The sequence below is a fragment of the Panthera leo genome, chromosome A1, assembly GCF_018350215.1.
Source record: "Panthera leo isolate Ple1 chromosome A1, P.leo_Ple1_pat1.1, whole genome shotgun sequence".
In the NCBI taxonomy this organism is placed as follows: domain Eukaryota; kingdom Metazoa; phylum Chordata; class Mammalia; order Carnivora; family Felidae; genus Panthera; species Panthera leo.
Genome location: NC_056679.1, coordinates 83,209,760 through 83,230,820, shown reverse-complemented (window position 1 = coordinate 83,230,820; position 21,061 = coordinate 83,209,760). Strand labels below are relative to the sequence as shown.

Genomic DNA, 21,061 nt, shown 5'->3' with positions numbered 1-21,061 from the left:
AAGTCAACAATAAACTTAAGAATAATCCAAGTACAGTGGAATTTTTAAATCATAATTTTTCTTTTCCTCTTAATAGTGAGACTAGTTGTTTAAATCATCATTGTTTCTTATCCTCTCGATTTTGTAGGAATAATGATGAAAACTGAAATCTTTAAAGGGAGGAACAAATGCCTCCAGAAATCTACAAATTACCATAAAGCAAGTAGAGGAAACCCCTACAATACATCTATCCAAAATGTAATTTGCAGTGAAATGAATTAAAGCACATTACAGATCAATCAATTAACCTGTAAAAACAGGTTGACTTCGTGTAATTTTTCTACTATGTCCAGTCGTGCTCTTTCTTCAATCTCCCGTTTATACTGCTCCACTTGACTGCGTTCTACCATATTCATTTCCATAAATTGTTTCAATTTTACTACTTCTTGCTGTAACTTCTTGTTGTTGCTCTCTAGTTTTTCACGTTCTTCTTCGAAAGCTTCCACTGATAATAACTCTTGTTGAAGAACTTGATTTTTTGCATCCAGGTGTAGACATTTTGACGATGTAGTTTCCAGTTCTGTTGTAAGGACATCAGCCTGCATGAATAAAACACTATAGTTTGGAAGGGAGTGAAAAGAGTCTAACTCAAAACTACTATGAAAAATTTTTTTTTTTCAGATTTTAAGTAATCTCTACGCCCAGTGTGAGGCTTGAACTCACAATCTCAAGAACAAGAGTAACTGAGCCAGCCAGGCACTCAAATTTTTAAATAAACTCATTTGCAATGAAATGTTACCTGTCTTAGAATGTGGAACCTTAAACAACTCAGAAAATCAAGGGCCAAGTTAAAGCCATCAGGTGTTACTGAAATAGATCTTTGCTATCATTCTCTTTACTACACAACATTTGCACTTGATTCTATACTTTTATTTTTCTATGATTTTTTCATATCTTTCTTTCATAAAATAAGTCCCCTCTTAGGAGAAAGTCTCTTAGCCCTTCCCCCATCTTAACACTCTATAATTTTTAAAGAATTTTTAGCAATGTCATATTGACTTATGTATGCCCAAGTCAAAAAATACGTCCCAAGGTAAGACTCTGGAAATAAGACTCTAATTCATGAATCTATAAGTAATGCTTCTAATGCCACGGCCTGTTTCTGAACTGCAAATGTTTTATGCTAATTTGAAGTGCATTCCCAGGAGAAATGATTCTCCAGGATGTGTTAAGAAATCACATCTCCCAGTATAAAACTTTAATTGGATGATCCACATACTTTTTTGAGGCTAAAAAAAAAATTTAATTCAATACTGTTATCTTGTTATCCGTTGTTACTTTCTAGAAAATAAGAGATCATATTAAACAAAAACAACAACATAACTGGCTGGAATTTCAGTGATGCTGAGTTGGGAAGGACTTCCATCCATTCTATATGATTGGTAAGACAAGGTGAGTGGATGTGCTGGTTTTATAAATTCGTTGATACTTCTGTGAAAATCCCTCCCCTTAAATATATGCTGGCTTCAGTAACTGGTTTCTAGTGAACAGAATATGCAGAACTGCTGTGATTTTTAAGGCCAGCTTAGAAAATGTGATACAGCTTCCATCTGACTTTCTTTCTCTAGGGAAGCTCACCCTTAGAACGCAGCCACCACGTTGTGAGGAATCCCAGGCTACCTAGTGAGTCTTCATGTAGATACTCCAGCTGAGATTAGCCAACGTCCTAGCCAAAGGCCAGCCTCAACAGCCAAACACGTGCATGAACAAGCCTTTAGATGATTCTAGTCTCCAGCTTCCAGTTATGCCAGCTGATGCCAAATGAAGAAGAAATGAGTTGCCCTACTCTGCTTTGCCGCAACTAAAGATTGGTGAACAAGAGAAATGCTGTTTTGAACTACTAGGTTTTGAGGTGGCTTATTATGCAGCAGTAAATTACTACCACAGATACTGATACTAAAAATGGTGTGCTGCTATTCAAAAAAACCCTAAAACTAAACTTCCTTTGAACCAGGAGGTAGGTCGAACCTGGAAAGATGTAGAAAAGCGTAAGAATGAGACCCAAAAAGGGCCTCCACAAGACTCTTAGTGGAAACCTGATGGCCTGTGAAGAGGCTGACAGCAAGGGTTTCTAAGCAAGTGAAGAAAATGACACTGGAGGAAAGGGAAGTCATGCTACAAAATACCTGAAAGTAAAACGGATAGGAAAGAGAAAATAAAGAAAGACTATGCAACTGAAAGGAACCAGGACTTACTGGGTTCAAGCATCTGTTTCTCATTTACAGCCTCTCTACACGTTGAACTGTCAAATAATGCTAAAATAAAGAAATGGCTTTTGGGTTAAGAGAAACTCCAGGGTGCTACCAGGAAAACAGAAAGATCTAAGGTATGCCTCCAATTTCTTTAAGGATCTTAAGAGTATAAGATTTTTTTTAAAGTGGGTTCCACACCCGACATGGGGCTTAAACTCAGTACCCAGAGATCAAGTGTCACATGCTCTACCAACTGAGCCAGCCAGGAGCCCCAAGAGTAGACGAATTTTAAAGGCAATGTCCTATAAGAGCTTCGCAGGAAACCTGAAGCGAAAAGCTTATCTCAAAAGGACTTGGGAGGGTCGCTTTGCTAAAACACGGCATGAAATCCAGTAATATTTACAGAAAACTAAAAAAGGTAAGAGATATATAGTAGCAAGCATACTATTTGCTAACTTGGGCTAAAAGAGACCAAATAGTGCAAAATGAAATGAGGCCTTTGGGTCTTAGAAGTCCCACAGGGAGGAAGCAGGATGAAAAAACGGCTACAAATACAGGTCATTCCTTATGAAAAGGAAGGAACCAAGAGCTCAAGGAGTAAAGAAAGGGAAGAGACATGGAGAAAGTATTCCCGTGGTTAGGATTAAGTCCTAATTTAAGAACTGACAGCATGCATCAGGCTATATTTCAAAACTCTTATGGACTAGGGTGCTTCCCATCTTCTTTTTCTGAATGGGTGAGTCTTCAGCAGTTGACTAGAATGTTGCATTTGTGAGTGGTAAATAACTGTCTCTTTCATTCTCAAGTCCTCATATTGAGAACACTTGCACTCAAGGGGCTATACTTGAGATACCATAACCCAGGCAGCTTATCCCCACTGCACCTGATTAAGATGGTAAGATCTTGGACTCAAGCCCTGAACCTGAGGCCATGATAACTGAGACTTGCAAGGAGGTATTGGAGGGGGAGGGGAGTGAATGTATTTTTCAGGTGGGAGGAATACAAACATTTGTGGCCAGTGGGTAAAGTATACTGCTTTTTAAAGGTGTACATAGGTTTTAAATATTAATTCCATTTAAAAAAAGGCCATGGAACAACCTTAGTGACGTGCTCCTAATGAACAGAATATGTGACTATGATCCTGTGTGTATTCCAAGCCTAGGTGACAAAAGGCGATACAGCTTCTTCCTTGCTCTGTATCTCAGGCTGCTTACTTGGAATCTAGCTCCCCATCTAGTGAGGAAGCCTGGGCCACAAAGAGGGTCTAGGTGTGTCAGTTTAAGTGTTTCTGCTGCCTCCTGAACTGAAGTCCCAGGCAACAGCCAGCATCAACCACCAGACGTTAGTGAACAAATCTTCAAATGGATCCAACCCCAAACCTTTCAGTTGCCCCACCTGAAGCTGAGCGGGGCAGAGACTAGCTGTCCTGGCCACACTTTTCCTAACAGATTTGTGAACAAAAGAAATCTAACCTTTGGGCAGTTTGTTAAGAAAAAAAACAAAAATGATAAATTGAAAAGTGGATGAAAAAAAAAGAGATAAGACACATAAACCTGTATAGGAGAAATTGGTCTCCATTAAAGTAGGATGTAATAAATGTTAAGATTAATTTACTAACAACCAATGGTGCTAATGAGAAGAAGCAGATAACGAGAAGCAAGATCTAAGAAGTTTTTGTCTCAGTTTTTCCCCAGCTAGGATCATATTAGCTGCTCATTTTCTATATATGGCCTTTATTATGTTGAGGTATGGTTCCTCTAAGCCTACTTTGTTGAAGTTTGTATCATGAATGGATGTTATAGTTTGTCAAATTATTTTTCTGCATCTATTGCAATGATATGACTTTATGCTTTTTTAAAAATTAATATGAGGTATCACATTCATTGATTTGCAAATATTGAACCACCCCTGCAAACCAGGGATAAATCCCATTTGGTTATAGTGAATGATTGAATGATTTTTTTAATGTTTATTTATTTTTGAGAAAGAGCACAAGCAGGGGAGGGACAGAGAGAGAGGGAAACACAGAATCTGAAATAGGCTCCAGGGTCCAAGCTGCCAACAGAGCCTGACACTGGGCTCAAACCGACGGACCATGAGATCATAACCTGAGCTGAAGTTGGATGCTTGCCTCACTAAGCCACCCAGCTGCCTCTGCCCCCGGTGAATGATTTTTTAATGTAGTGTTGTATTCAGTTTGCTTATTTTGTTGAAGATTTTTGCATGTTCATCAGAGATGCTGGCCTGTAATTCTCTCTGTGGTGTCTTTATCTGGTTTTGGTATCAGGGTAAAGCTGGCATAGAATAAATTTGGAAGTTTCCCTTCCTTTTATGTTTTTCTGGAACAATTTGAAAAGGACAGGTTAAACTTTTTTTTTTTTTTTTTTGGATTAGCTCTTCTTTACATGTTAAAATTTACGTCTGAAGTCATCTGGTCCTAGACTTGTGTTTGTTGAGAGTTTTTTGATTCCTGATTCAGTTTCCTTGCTGGTTATTGATTTTTTTTTTCAAATTTTCTATTTCTTCTTGTTTTACTTTGGTAAGTTATATATTTCCAGGAATTTATTCAGTTCTTCTAAGTTGTCCAACTTGTTGGCATACATTTTTTCACAATATTCTCTCATAAATGTTTGTATTTCTGTGGTGTTGGTTCTTATTTCTACTCTCACATTTGTGGTTTTATTTATTTTGGTCTTTTCTATTTTCTTGTTGATTACTCTGGCTAACACCTTATCAGTTTTATTAATTTTTACAAAGAACCAGCTCTAGGTTTCATTGATCTGTTCTAGTATTATCTGTTTTTTGTTTGTCTATCATTCATTTCTGCTTTAATCTCTTTTTTAAATTTTATTTTGAGAGAGACCACACATGAGTGGGGGATGGGCAGAGAGAGAGAGGGAAAGAGAGAATCTCAGACAGGTTCCATGCTGCCAGCAGAGAGCCCAACATGGGGCTCGATCTCACAACTGTGAGATCATGACCTGAGCCAAAATCGAGAGTCAGACAGTTAACCGGTTAAGCCACCCAAGGGCCCCCTGCTCTGATCATTATTACTTGCTTTCTTCTGCTGGCTTCAGGCTTCATTTGTTGTTCTTCTTCTAGCTCCCTTAGGTGTAAGGTTAGGTTGTTTGAAATTTTTCTTGGTTCTTGAAGTAGGCTTATATTGCTATGTACTTCCCTCTTAGGACCACTTTTGCAGCATATCAAAGGTTTCAGACCATTGTTTTTCTTTTTTTTTTTTTTTTTCATTTCCATTTGTATACACGTATTTTTTTTAAGTTTCTTCTTGTATCTCTTGCTTAACCCATTCCAGTGTAGTAGCACGTTATTTAACCTGCATGTATTGTTTTTAATAATTAAGGCCTGTTTTTTTTTTTTTTTTGATCCATTCTTGAGAATAGTCCATGTACAGTTGAAAACAACGTGTATTCTGTTTTAAGATGGAATGTTCTGAAAAAAATCTCTTAAATCCAATCTGGTCCGCTCTGTCATTCAAAGCCATTGTTTTTTTTTCTTTTTTTTAATTAAATATATGAAATTTATTGTCAAATTGGTTTCCATACAACACCCAGTGCTCATCTCAACAGGTGCCCTCCTCAATACCCATCACCCATCCTCCACTCCCTCCCACCCCCCATCAACCCTCAGTTCTCAGTTTTTAAGAGTGTCTTATGCTTTGGCTCTCTTCCACTCTAACATCTTTTTTTTTTCCTTCCCCTCCCCAGTGGATTCCTGTTAAGTTTCTCAGGATCCACATAAGAGTGAACACATATGATATCTCTCTTTCTCTGTATGGCTCAAAGCCATTGTTTCTTTGGTGATTTTCTGTTAAGATGTATTTTTTGGTGATTTTTTTAAGATCTGTTGATGTAAATGGGGTGTTAAAGTACCCTATTACTGTCTTATTATCAATTAGTTCCTTTATGTTGGTTATTGTTTTATGTACTTGAGTGCTCTCTTGGTGGGTGCATAAATATTTACAATTGTTAGATCTTCCTATTGGATTGTACCCTTTATTATGATACAGTAGCATTTTTTGGCTCTTGCTACAGTCTTTGTTTTTGGTTTATTTATTTTGAGAGAGACAGAGTTGGGGAGGGACATAGAAAGGGGGAGAGAAAATGTCAAGCAGCCTCCATGCTGTCAGCCTGGAGCCCAACATGGGCTCAAAGCCACCAGCCATAAGATCGTGACCTGAGCCAAGACCTTGTCGGTCGCTCAAATGACTGAGGCACCCAGGTGCCCCACAGTCTTTGTTTTAAGGACTCTTTTGTCTAACAAAAGTATCGCTATTTTTTCTTTTAACGTGATAAATTTTTCTCCATCCCCTCGCTTTCATTTTTTTTAATAGAATTTATTGTCAACTTGGCTAACATACAGTGTGTATAGTGTGCTCTTGGTTTTGGGAGTAGATTCCCGTGGTTCATCACTTATAGACAACACCCAGGGCTCATCCCAACAAGTGCCCTCCTCAATGCCCACCACCCACTTTCCCTTCTTACCCACTGCCCCCCATCAACCCTCTATTTTTTCTCTGCATTTGAGATTCTCCTATGGTTTGCCCCTCTCCTTCTCTGTTTGTAACTATTTTTCCCCTTCCCTTCCCCCACGGTCTTCTGTTACGTTTCTCAAGTTCCACATAGGAGCAAAAACATATGATATCTGTCTTTCTGTGACTTATTTCATATAGCATAATACCTTCTAGTTCCATCCACATTGCCAGAGATAGCACAATTTCACTCTTTCTCCTTGCCAGGTAGTATTTCAGTGTATATATAAACCACATCTCTTTATCCATTCATCTGCTGATGGGCATTTAGGCTCTTTCCACAATTTGGCTATTGTTGAAAGCACTGCTATAGACATTGGAGTACATGTGCCCCTATGAATCAGCACTCCTGTATCCTTTGCATAAATTCCCGGTAGTGTTATTGAGGGGTCGTAGGGTAGTTCGATTTTCAATTGTTTTGAGGAACCTACGCACTGTTTTCCAGAGTGGCTGCACCAGTTTGCATTACCACCAACAGTGCAAGCATCCCCTCACTTTCAATGTTCAGGTGTCTTTATGTCTAAAATGAGGTTTTTATAGGCAGCATACAGATGGGTCTTGATTTTTAATCCATCCCGTCACCCTAGGTCTTTTGTTTGGAGTGTTTATTCCATTAATATACAAAGTAATTATTGACAGGTATTTATTTATTGTCATTTTACTACTTGTTTTGTGGTTGTTTCTGGAGATTTTCTCAAATCCTTTATTGTTTTTCCCTCTTTGATGTCTTTCTAATTTGCTTTAATGATATATTTGGATTTCTTTCTCTTTATTCTTTGCATGGTTATTAGTGGGTTTTGGTATATGATAAGCATTAATTTGTATATCACCTCTTCTGCGTGTAGCAGTCTATATTAAATTGATGGTCACTTAAGTTAGAGCTCATTTTTTTCTCCTCCCCATGTTTTGATAAGTTATTAATATTGTATATCCTTTTTGGGGGCATTCCTTGAAGATTTTTTTTACAGAAATATACATTTTTACTGCTTTTACATTTCTTGCCTTTATACTGTCACTTTTGATCTCTCCTTTCCACTCAGATTCCCCGATAATATTTCTTACAGGCTGATTTAGTGGTCACAAACTCCTTCCATTTTTGTTTGTCTGAGAAATTCTTTATCTCTCCTTCTATTATGAATGATAGCCTTACTGGATAGAGTATATTTGGCTGCAGATTCTTCTCATTCAGCACTTTGAATATATCATGCCATTTCCGTCTGCCTTGCAAAGTTTCTGTTGAAAAATCTCCTGCTAGCCTTGTGGGTTTTCCCTTGGAAGTGAATGACTTGTTTTGCTGCTTTTAAGATTTGTAGCAGTGGGGCGCCTGCGTGGCTCCGTCGGTGAAGCATGACTTGATCTTAGCTCAAGTCGTGACCTCGCAGTTCGTGGGTTTAAGCCCTCCAGTGGGCTCTGCACTGACAGCACAGAGAGTGCTTGGGATTCTCTCTCTCTCTCTCTCTCTCTCTCTCTCTCTCTGCCCCTCCCCTGCTTGTGTCTGCGTTCTGTCACAGAAATTAAAAAAAAAAAAACCAAAAAACAAAACACTAAAAAAAAAAAAAGATGTTAGCAGTATATTTTGCAAATTTAATTACCACATGTCTTGGGTATTGACTTTGATGGAAGTTCTTTGTGCCTCCTGGATCTGGATGTCTGTTTTCTTCTCCACATTACAGATTTTTTCAGTTATTGTGTCTTCAAATCAATTATCTGTCCCCTTCTCTCTGTCTTCTTCTGGGACTCCTATCATATGAATGTTTTTTCATTTGATGGAGTCAACGAGTGCCTTAAGTCTATTCTTGCATTGGATAATTCTTCTTTGTCTTCTTCAGCTTCACTGTTTTCCATTACTTTGTCTTCTAGGTCATTAATTTGTTCCTCTGCTTCTTCCAGGTTGCTGTTCATTTTTACTGCACTCTTCATCTCTGATTCTTCAACTCTTTTATGTCTGTGGTAAGGGTCTCTCGGATGTCTTCCATTCTTTTCTCAAGTCCAGTGAATATCCTTATGATCATGGTTTTAAATTCTCCCTTAGGCGTGTTATTTATATCTGTCCCATTTAGGTCTCTGGCCATGGCCTTATCCTGTCCTTTTATTTGGGAAAAATGCTTCTGTCTTTTCATTTTGTCTAAGTATCTGCCAGCTTCTGTGTGTTAGAGAAGCTGGTTATGTCACCTGCTCCCGAAAGTAATGGACTTAGGAAAAAGACGTCATGTAATGCCCAGGGTCTAGCACTTCAGGGAGTGTCACCAGTGTGTGCTGCATGTGTTCTGCTGTTGTGTTCTGGCTATGCTATCCTTTAGGCCAGTTGTCTGCAGAGGCTCTCCTTGCCTGGTCTGGTGAGTGTTTGGTCCCTGGCCTGAAGGTAGCGGGTTTTAACTAGGTGTGCTCTGGTCTGCTTATGAAATGAGACCTGTCACCACCTCTACTGGAACTGAGGCCAAGGGAAACTCTCTGGTTGGGAGATGTGGTGTGGGCAGGCATTTGTCCTGGTCTTCTGGGGGAGGGGTCTGCTGTGCTGGGACTCAAGCAAGAGTGATTGAGAAAGATAGTTCCACCAGAGTGCAAGGGGGTGGTGTTTGGTGTAAGCAAGTTAGGTAACCAGTGTTAGCAATGCACTGCTTCCTGCAGGTGGCTTTATGTTTGTGGTGAGCGGCAGGAGAAGGAGATGGTGCCAGCCAGCGGCTTTGTTCCTACAGACAGGTCTCTCTGGACTTTGCCTCTGAGGGACGTGCTCTGAGAAGAGCAACTAATCTCCTGACTGTGTGCCCCAGGCACTCTTCAGACCACTGTACCTATGCTATATGCTCCCACGTTGTTTGTCTGCCCTCTGTCCATGAGCAGTGGAGTACCTCAGGGCTCTAAACCAGCTAAATTGGATGCCCTTAAAAACTCCAGACTTTATGCACTACTGGTTGCAAGAACTCACGAAATGCAGGCCCTCTTGTTTTCCAAGCCAGTGGCTATGGGGAAATGTTCTCTTTGTGTGTTCCCCTGTTCGTTTCTCTCTCTCACCCTTACCCACAACCTCGACTCCCTCCCCTCTGCAGAAGCCAGGATCTGTTTCTCTTCTAGATGACATTTCTGCATCAAGGAACTTCTTTGATGTGCCCTCTTCTCTCCCTTTTGTTGTGGAGTTTGTTCTGTCAGTCTTCAGGTCGATTTCTGGGGTATTTAGGGTTAGCTGATTGTTATCTAGTTGTATTCGTGGGATGAGGCAAGCCTAGAGTCCTCCTACTCCTCTGCCTTCTTCCTGTCTCTAAGATCTTTTTCTAAGATTCCCTTCAATTCCAACAATTCTTACAAGTAGGCAGGAATGCCTCTTTAGAATGTCCCCTCAAGTTAAGGTGGAAGCACAGAGACATACGATTTGAAGCACAATAGTTGAAAAACTAGAAAGAGTCAATTTGATAACCAAAATTGGGCCTTTGGTCTGATTTCAATTAAAGGAAATAGGCAGCTTTGAGTATTTTTTAATCCATTGAATACTCAATCTTCATTCTCCTTTCCTCAGTGAGGAAATAAAGAGAATGTCATGGAATCATTTTTCATCTTTTCAGTAGCAAAACAAATGTACTGTCCTTTAGCACTACTTAAATTAACTGCACATTCTCCTTTACCTTACTCCAACCTTCTTTGTGTGGGGAGGTAAGATCACTTCATCTTTGTGTTGTCCCACAATGCTTCTCCATAGCATACAAGTTGGCTTCAAAAGTTTGTTGTCATTCAAATTACCAATCTAGTATTTGTCTCTGATAAATCAACTTAATACTACCTCACTTTGTACAGCTGTATCTTTTGAATGATGTAATGTTTATTCTATTAATTATACGCTGAGCTATAAAATATAGCTATGCATATCTTTCTATTTAAGTGAAAGAATGGGAAACAGGCTACTGTGGTTTCCAAGAATATAGGATCTGTGCCAAGAACAGGATTAACACTAGTGTTACACACAAGAACCAGGTCAGAAGAGGATCTCATTGTGAATTGCAAGATGATGGGTTAGCAAGGTTGTTTAAGAGGAAAGAGGAATAGCCCAGAGTTAATCTTTTCCTTCCTAGATGGTGAAAACTATGGATGAGTCTATGCATTATAATGAGATAATAAAACATAATGAAGTAAACGGTAGACTGAGTCAAGAGATCCTATGGCCAAGATTTGATGGAAATGAAAGTGGGCAGCACTGACTGAGACACTAAAAGTTTGCACAGGCAGGGAACCTGGGTGGCTCAGCCAGTTGAGCCTCAACCTCTCAGGTCATGATCCCAGGGTCATGGGATCAAGACCCCTGTCAGCCTCCACACTAATTGTGAAGCCTGCTAAAAATTCTCTCTCCTCTCTCCTCTTTCTCTCTCTCTCTCTCTCTCTCTCTCTCCCTCTCTCTCTCTCTCTCTCTTTCTTTCCCTACACACCCCCTCGTCATGCTTGTGCCCGCTCTAAAAAATATATAAATATAAATAAATAAATAAATAAATAAATAAAAGTCTGAACACACTAAAGAAAGAGCATTTTATCTTTTTGAGCCTGACTTCACATCGAGTCATGGGGTCAGCAAGGCAAAGGCTGGCGAAAGGGTCCTTCAAGAAACAAAAATCTCTATAGGAGCAAAGTTCAGTTCTACTACGTTGACTTTTTATTATTACATAAGTGACTGGTAATTTGCAAGATAACACAGAAAAAGTTTTCATAAAATTTGTTATGGTACTGGCATAAGGACAGACATATAGATCAATGTATTAACATTGAGAATCTAAACATAAACTCTCACATTATAGTGAACTGATTTTCCACAAGGGTGACAGACAATTAAATGGAATAAGACTAGTCTTTGTAACAAACGGTACTGGGACAAATGGATATCCACATGCAAAGCAATAAAATGAGACCTCTACCCCATAGCATATATATAAAATTAACTTAAAATCTAAGAGCTAAAATGATAAAACTCTTAGAAAAAAGCTTATGTGTATATGTTTGTGACTGGATTTGACAATGATTTCTTACACATGACACCAAAAGACAAAAGCAGATTAAGTTTACTTCATCAAAATTAAAAACTACTATGCTTCAAATATCACCATCAAGAAAGTGAAAAGGCAAGTGACTAAATAGGAGAAAATACCTGAAAATCCCATATCTGCTAAGGGATTTGCATGTAGGACATTTAAATAACTCTTCCAATAATGAAAAGACAATCCAATATAAAAACGGGCAAAAGAATGGATTAGTTCTTTAAAGACAATACAGAAATGAATAATAATCACGTTAAAAGGGAGATGTTTGGGGTTCCTGGGTGGCTCAGTCAGTTAAGCTTCTGACTTGGGCTCAGATCATGATCTCACGGTTCGTGGGTTCGAGCCCCGCATCGGGCTCTGTGCTGACAGCTGGGAGCCTTGAGCCTGTTTCAGATTCTGTGTCTCCCTCTCTCTGACCCTCCCCTGTTCACGCTCTGTCTCCCCTGTCTCAAAAATGAGTAAAACGTTAAAAAAATTAAAAAAAGATGTGATCTATCTATCTATCTATCTATCTATCAAAAAAAAGGAATCTTGCCATTTGCAACTACGTGGATGGAACTGTAGCGTATTATGCTAAGTGAAATTAGTCGGAAAAAGACAAAAATCATATGATGCCCTCGTATGAGGACTTTAAGAGACAAAACAGATGAACAAAAGGAAAGGGAAACAAAAATAATACAAAAACAGGGAGGAGGACAAACACAGGAGACTCATAAATAAGGAGAACAAACTGAGGGTTGCTGGAGGGGTTGTGGGAGGGGGGATGTGATAAATGGGCAAGGGGCATTAAGGAATCTACTCCTGAAATCATTGCTTCACTAAATGCTAACTAATTGGGATGCAAATTTAAAAACAATAAAACTAAAGATACAACAAAAAGAGTAACGCCCCCCCGCCCCACCAAAAATTTTCTCAACCCAGGAAGCCTCTGGTTGGAGACTCAGGAGATAAGGACCTTCTAGAGAAGTCAGAGGTATGGACTGAGTTGGCTGAAAGCTATCTAAGTTTTTGTTTCACAAGGAACACCTTAACATGGCAGATGATTTCATGCCATAACCTTAATCCCTTTCTATAGGGATACACAGAAAATCCCTCGTTATTCTTTAATAAGCTTCATCAGTTTTGGATATCCTTACAAATTTTAGTTTTTGAGACCTTAAAGATTTCTTTAGGACACAGTAGCAGGACAACGCCTAGCACTCTCATTCATAGAAGACTGATCAACAGAGAGTCATGTTACTCGCAGGAAAAGTTCCCTGTTACTATGTGACTCATTTATAAGACGTCTAGAAAAGAAAATAATTTTCAATGTCTCTTCAGCCACAAAAAGGACCAGTCAACAGAATGTTCTAATTCCCCTGACGGGTATAGCTGTCTAATGAAACTTGCATGTATATTATATAGCTTTTGCGACTGACAGAAACGAGTTGGTCAGTGTATCTACCTCATTGCTCCCACTTAGGATTTACAATGAGAATCCTACAAAGGAGGGTGAGAGTGCGAGGACATTAAGTGTTCTGCTTGGAAAACAGCTGTGGTTTCACTACATATTAATAAATGAGAATCCTGAGTGGCACATTAGTCTTTTCTGAGATTGAATTGTGAAATCTCTGAAAGGCTGATTAACTCAAGTGAGTGGAAAAAGAAAATGAGTTTCTGAACTTGCAATGGTAGGAGCACTATGTTACTAGGTAAGACCCTGACAGAGCAGCCATTTCTCCTTTATCATTGGCATTTCTTTTCCTTTACAAAATCCAACAAAGAGAAAAATCCATTCCTTTGAGAAGGACGTTTGCATAACGACCTGCTAGTCATACTTGATGAAGAGAATAAATTGCAAACTTGTAATTACAAATTACAACAAATCATCATTAAAATAACCCGTTCTCAAACTCTCACTGAAGGGTTGAGACTACAAGAGAAAGTCAGAATTCAAGATGACATGATCACTCAAATTGTGCGGAAGTTTGAAACACGCTGAAAAATATTAGCAGGGACTCTCACACATCTGTATGCCAACGTTCACAGCAGCATTATTAACAGTAGCCAAAAGGTGGACTAAACCAAACGCTCACTGTGGTATATATAAAATGTTGCTTTTTTAGACTCTCACAATGTTTTTATGAAAATCTCACTATAAACATCATTACTTTATGAGTTCAATCAACTTTATCTCTATAGAAAAATTCCATTGCTAGTAGCCAGTAGGAACAATATCAACCTAATATTTTGGTCAGTGAGATTTTCCATATGATCCAAAACATTCTTATGTACTACACCTATTGAAATAAGGATTCCTTTTCAGTAGGACAGACATCAAGAGACTGACTTACTAAACTTGTCCTTAACAAGTTGCTCGGAAGATTGTGAATTTGGGCCGCTTGCTGATTGATGGTTTCTTCTGGCCTGGCATTTTGCACTTCTAGCCTAAAATGCAGATCTTAAGGTAATTATTATCACACATAAATTTACAAAAGTACCATACAATTTCTGAACAAATGAGGGGATTACAGAAATTCTTAAAATTGTATCAAGAGGAAGATTTGGCAATTGAGCCATTTTTCTCGTTGTCTTTTGTGGATAAGGTGCAAAATTGAGATAAAATGTGCCACAATTCTGCATTTCCAAATAACTCAAAGCTGGAATTTGTATCCAGTTTAACAAGGATATACTGGCATAACTAATACATTTATCATACTACATTGCTTATCTGCTTTATAAAAATCAAGCTATTTTCTTTGAGGATTAAATTATACTTTTCCATATGATCTTACATCTTCTCGGCATATCTTATGGCCTCTGCATGTTGATCCTTTGCTTCTTGCAACTGAAATAAGGAAGAAAATATAATTTTAACTTCTGACAATCTAGTAGACCACCATCACCTGTTTCTGTAACTAAATGGTTTTTTTTTTTACTTTAGAGAGAGAGAGAGAGAGAGAAAACATGCACAAGTGGGGAATAGAGGCAGAGGTAGAGACAGAGAAAATTGTAGGCAGGCTCCAAGCTCAGGGTGAAGCCTGATGTGGGGCTTGGTCTCATGACCGCTGTCATGATGTGGGGTTTAGGATCATGACCTGAGTGGTCACCGTAATTCTAAAGGATGGCAACCTCTGACATTAAGTCCTTGCCCCTTGCTATCTGTGTTTTGAATTGCTCTTAAGGCTTCAAAACCAGATTCTCTAATTCACATTTCCAGCTTCGGCCCCTTTACCTAGGCCATGTGCACTTTTCCCTCTTCCATCTAGGTGCTCATAGACAACATCCTCAACCGCACACTCAAAAATCATTACTTGACATGGAGTACCTTTGTAAACAGCTAATCGTGTACATTTTATTTGGACTCTTTTCAGTGTTACTTTGAGTGTGTCTTTCTTTTTGAGTCTTAAGGGGCACCCTTACCCTTAGGATGTTGACCAGCATACTTTGTCTCACTTTTCTTTATAACACGACATTTATCACAAGGGCTGGATGATCACTGGTTTGTCTTTGTTTCCTTTTGAGTAATTTCTTAGTCCATAGAGATTTCAACATATGGAAGTCTTCTGAAGTTCCTTTCAGACCCATACTTGACTATATTGTTAGGAAGGTTAAGTTGGCTAGAGCTACCTCTTCTTCCCAATCCAGATTCTTCACCTCAAAATTGTGTGCATCAAATGTCTTCACCCAGGTAGCCCCTGGTTTGGGGATTCAGGAGATGATAGGACCTTCTAGAGAAGTCAGAACTATGGACTGAGTTGGCTGAAAGCTATCTAAGTTTTTGTTTCAAGGGAACACCTTAAAGTGGCAGACAATTTCATGCCATAACCTTAATTCTTTTCTATGGGGATCTACAGAAAATCCCTCGTTATTCTTTAAGAAGCTTCGTCAGTTTTGGATATCCTTACAAATTTTAGTTTTTGAGACCCTAATGATTTCTTCAGGACACAGTAGCAGGACAATGCCTAGGACTCGCATTCATAGAAGACTGGTCAACAGAGAGTCATGTTACTCGCATGAAAAGTTCCCTGTTACTATGTGACTCATTTATAAGACGTCTAGAAAAGAAAATAATTTTCAGTGTCTCTTCAGCCACAAAAAGGACCAGTCAACAGAATGTTCTAATTCCCCTGACGGGTATAGCTGTCTAATGAAACTTGCATGTATATTATACAGCTTTTGCGACTGACAGAAACGAGTTGGTCAGTGTATCTACCTCATTGCTCCCACTTAGGATTTACAATGAGAATCCTACAAAGGAGGGTGAGAGTGCAAGGACATTAAGTGTTCTGCTTGGAAAACAGCTGTGGTTTCACTACATATCAATAAATGAGAATCCTGAGTGGCACATTAGTCTTTTCTGAGATTGAATTGTGAAATCTCTGAAAGGCTGATTAACTCAAGTGAGTGGAAAAAGAAAATGAGTTTCTGAACTTGCAATGGTAGGAGCACTATGTTACTAGGTAAGACCCTGACAGAGCAGCCATTTCTCCTTTATCATTGGCATTTCTTTTCCTTTACAAAATCCAACAAAGAGAAAAATCCATTCCTTTGAGAAGGACGTTTGCATAACGACCTGCTAGTCATACTTGATGAAGAGAATAAATTGCAAACTTGTAATTACAAATTACAACAAATCATCATTAAAATAACCCGTTCTCAAACTCTCACTGAAGGGTTGAGACTACAAGAGAAAGTCAGAATTCAAGATGACATGATCACTCAAATTGTGCGGAAGTTTGAAACACGCTGAAAAATATTAGCAGGGACTCTCACACATCTGTATGCCAACGTTCACAGCAGCATTATTAACAGTAGCCAAAAGGCGGACTAAACCAAACGCTCACTGTGGTATATATAAAATGTTGCTTTTTTAGACTCTCACAATGTTTTTATGAAAATCTCACTATAAACATCATTATGAGTTCAATCAATTTCATCTCTATAGAAAAATTCCATCGCTAGTAGCAAATAGCAACAATATCAACCAAATATTTGGATCAGTGAGCCTTTCCATGTGATCCCAAACATTCTCATGTACTACTCCTAGTGAAATACGGATTCCTTTTCAGTAGGACAGACATTAAGAGACCGACTTACCAAACTTCTCTTTAACAAGTTGCTCTGAAGGTCTTGAATTTGGGCCGCTTGTTGTTTGATGGTTTCTTCCTGTCTGGCATTTTGCACTTCTAGCCTAAAATGCAGATCTTAAGATAATTATTCTCACACATCATTGTAAAACAATACCATATAATATCTGAACAAATGAGGGTCTTACAGAAATTCTTTAAATTGTATCAAGAGGAAGATTTGGGAATTGTGCCATTTTTCTCGTGTTTTGTGGATAAGGTGCAAAATAGAGATATAATATCCCCAATTTTGCATTTCAAAATAGCTCAAAGCTGGAATTTGTATCCAGCTTAACAATAATATACTGGCATAACAAGTATATTTCTCGTACTACACTGCTTATCTGCTGTATAAATAAGGTATTTTCTGTGAGGTTTAAATTATACTTTTGCATATGATCTTACGTCTTCTCCGCATATCTTATGTCCTTTGCCTCTCGATCCTTTGCTTCTTGCAACTAGAATAAAGAAAAAAAATAATTTTAACTACTGACAATCTAGTAAAACACCATCACCTGTTTTTGTAACCAAATGTTATTTTTTTTTTTTGACTTAGTGGGGCACAGAGAGAGAGAGAGAGAGAGAGAGAGAGAGAGAGAACGCCCAAATGGGGAAGGGAGTCATAGGGAGAGACAGAGAAACTCGTAAGCAGGCTCCAAGCTCAGGGTGAAGCCTGATGTGGGTCTCGGTCTCATGACCAGTGTCATGATGTGGAGTTTGGGATCATGACCTGAGCAGAAATTAAGAGTCAGGATGCTCAACCAACAAATCCACCCAAGTGCCCCTGTAACTGAAATCTTATTGGACCCAGCCACACTCTCCCCTACACGCTGATTGATGGCTACTTTTAGGTCATAGGCCTACAAAGCCGAAAATGTTTCAATACTCTTCCAGAATAATTTACCAAACTTACTCTCTTACCAAAACATAATGTTGTTAATGTTTATAAATTATATATGATCAGATAAACATACAAATGTATCTACTGGTCAAGTGGAGGAAATATAGGGAATTACCTTATGGTAAACATTTCTGTTCTCACATTACAAGCACTGCATCAACTATGATTTTAAATATTCACATAGGTGAATGACATTTCTATTCTCGTGATTATGAAACTGAACATGCTATTTTCAGTGACAACGAGATATTTCATGGAAGAGTCTGACAAGCAGTATCCTAGTAGGAGCCAGAAAGCCTGGGTCTGAATTCCCAATTCTGCTGGATATGAGCTCTATGACCTTGAGCACACTCCCTAATACTTCGATGTCTCAGTCTTTGCATCTGTAAAATGAAGGTAATGACAGCACCTACTGGGGCACCTGAGTGGCTCAGTCGGTTCAGCGTGTTGCTTTTGATTTCTGCTCAGGACATGATCTCAGGGTCACGTGATTAAGCCCCACATCGGGCTCTACGTGGACAGCAAGGAGCCTGCTTGGAATTCTGTCTCTCTCTCTCTCTCTCTCTGTCTCTCTCCCTCTTTCTCACTCTCCCTACCTTCCCTTCCCCACAATCTGTCTCTCTCTCTCTCTCTCTCTCTCTCTCTCAAAATAAGGAACCTTAAAAAAGTGATCTCAAAATAAATAATAATAGTATCTACCTAACTGGGATCTTGGTAATGTAAATTTAGGAAATAATACATGAACAACTTAGAAGGGTACGTGGCACATAGTCAGCTCTAAATGTATGCATTTAGCATGATTACTGTTGCTGTATTTTGCGTTCCAATACAATGAGATAGTTTAGGCAGGTGGCATGCCAATACAAGTGGTCCCCTATACAAATTATACTGAAGTTATTCTTCATATCACCGCAAGTGGCAGCAAATGGGGAGGATGAGGCCCAGAATCTCTCCTCAGTACTTCACACAACTTTCGCCAATGCCACTAGCAAACAGTACTTTTTTTTCCCTCTTATAATACTTTCAACTAACATCCTCTCTATACCCTCAGTGGACAATGCTCACGGAGTAAAGTACAAATAGCACCGCCTAGACTGAGTAGTAGATGCTTTACATGACCATCAGAGGCAAGGGAAAGCCACTGATATGGAAATAATGGAGTCTTGCTAAACCAAATTTCCTCAATCATTTCATGCCCATACTGTTTACATTAGGCTGCTTTAGCAGGTACTGTGGTGAAGAGATTAAGGCTTTGTGGTAACAGCATATCAGAAAAGCTGGCCCCAGAGCTTTGCAGTTGGTAAAGTGCTACAAATCTGTAAATCCCAGCACCGGCTGTATAAGGAAGAAAGATTTCAATTTCTCCTTTTCTATTAACCACTTGCTTAAGCTGGAAACTTTCTCCATCTATCACGCTGCTTCTCCCCTTGCAGTGGACTCGAACATTCTTTAATGAATCATCTCATCTACAGATTCAAGTTTTCTTCACTTATTTCCTTCTTTTACACTAAAATCTAACTTTCAATCCAATCATTCCACTAAGAAAATTTGAGGGTCATAAAGGACCTTTTTTTAAAAAAAAATTTATTAAAGTCTTTATTCTGCTTCACTTTTCAGCAGCAGCTGAGAAAAATGATCATGCCCTCCCTCTGCGCTTCTATCCCCACCTTATTTCTGAAGGACGTCAACCCCTGACATTAAATCCTTGCCCCCTGCTATCTGTGTTTTGAATTGCTCTTAAGGCTTCAAAACCAGATTCTCTAATTCACATTTCCAGGTTTGCGGCTTTACCTAGGCCATGTGTACTTTTCACTCTTCCGTCTAGGTGCTCATAGACAACATCCTCAACCGCGCACTCAAAAATCATTACTTGACATGGAGTACCTTTGTAGACAGCTAATCGTGTACATTTTATTTGGACTCTTTTCAGTGTTACTTTGAGTGTGTCTTTCTTATTGAGTCTTACGGGGCACCTTTACCCTTAGGATGCTGACGAGCACACTTTGTCTCGCTTTTTTTTATAACACGACATTTATCACAAGGGCTGGATGATCACTGGTTTGTCTTTGTTTCCTTTTGAGTAATTTCTTCGTCCATAGAGATTTCAACTTACGGAAGTCTTCTGAAGTTCCTTTCAGACCCATACTTGACTATATTGTTAGGAAGGTTAAGTTGGCTAGAGCTACCTCTTCTTCCCAATCCAGATTCTTCACCTCAAAATTGTGTGCATCAAATGTCTTCACCCAGGTAGCCCCTGGTTTGGGGATTCAGGAGATAAGGACCTTCTAGAGAAGTCAGACCTATGGACTGAGTTGGCCGAATGCAATCTTCAGTTTTTGATTCGCAGAGAAGACCTTAAAGTGGCAGGTAATTTCATGCCATAACCCTAATTCCTTTCTATAGGGAAATACAGAAAATCCCTTGTTATTCTTTAATAAGCTTCATCAGTTTCGGATATCCTTACAGATTTTAGTTTTTGAGACCTTAATGATTTCTTTAGGACACAGCAGGACAATGCCTAGCACTCTCATTCATAGAAGACTGATCAACAGAGTGTCATATTACTCGCAGGAAAAGTTCCCTATTACAATGTGACTCATTAATAAGACGTATAGAAAAGAAAGTAATTTTCAATGTCCCTTGAGTCATAAAAAGGACCAGTCAACACAATGTTCTAGTTCTCCTGATGGGTATAGCTGCCTAATGAAACTTGCATGTATATTATATAGCTTTTGCGACTGACAGAAACGAGTTGGTCAGTGTATCTACCTCATTGCTCCCACTTAGGATTTACAATGAGAATCCTACAACAGAGGGTGAGAGTGGGATGTCATTCACTGTTCTGCCTGGAAAACAGTTGTGGTTTCACTACATATCAATAAATTAGAATCTTGAATGGCACATTAGTCTTTTCTGAAATTGAATTCTGAAATCTCTGAAAGGCTGATTAACTCAAGTGAGTGGAAAAAAAAAATGAGTTTCTGATCTTTCAATGGTAGGAGCACTATGTTACTAGGTAAGGCCCTGACAGAGCAGCCATTTCTCCTTTTTCACTGGCATTTCTTTTCCTTTACAAAATCCAACAAATAGAAAAGGCTATTCTTTGGGAAGGATGTTTGCATAATGACCTGCTAGTCATTGTTGATGAAGAGAATAAGTTGCAAATTTGTAATTATAAATTACAACATATCATCATTAAAAGAACTCTTTCTGAAACTCTCACTAAAGGGTTGGGTTTACAACAGAAAATCTGAATG

At 38.8% G+C, this 21,061-nt stretch overlaps 1 protein-coding gene across 3 annotated transcripts in view; it reads right to left on the bottom strand.

Annotated features, from left to right (window-relative positions):
• The window catches only part of LOC122215596 (ankyrin repeat domain-containing protein 26-like), a 140,040-nt gene that overhangs the window by 9,613 nt on the left and 109,366 nt on the right, over positions 1-21,061 (bottom strand). For all 3 annotated transcript variants that reach the window (XM_042931063.1, XM_042931074.1, XM_042931084.1), the window contains 5 exons: positions 17,309-17,361; positions 16,875-16,968; positions 14,570-14,622; positions 14,129-14,222; positions 288-578 (listed from right to left, as the gene is read on the bottom strand). In XM_042931063.1, coding sequence (XP_042786997.1) covers positions 288-578; positions 14,129-14,222; positions 14,570-14,622; positions 16,875-16,968; positions 17,309-17,361 — 585 coding nt within the window. The remainder of the gene's footprint in view (positions 1-287; positions 579-14,128; positions 14,223-14,569; positions 14,623-16,874; positions 16,969-17,308; positions 17,362-21,061) is intronic.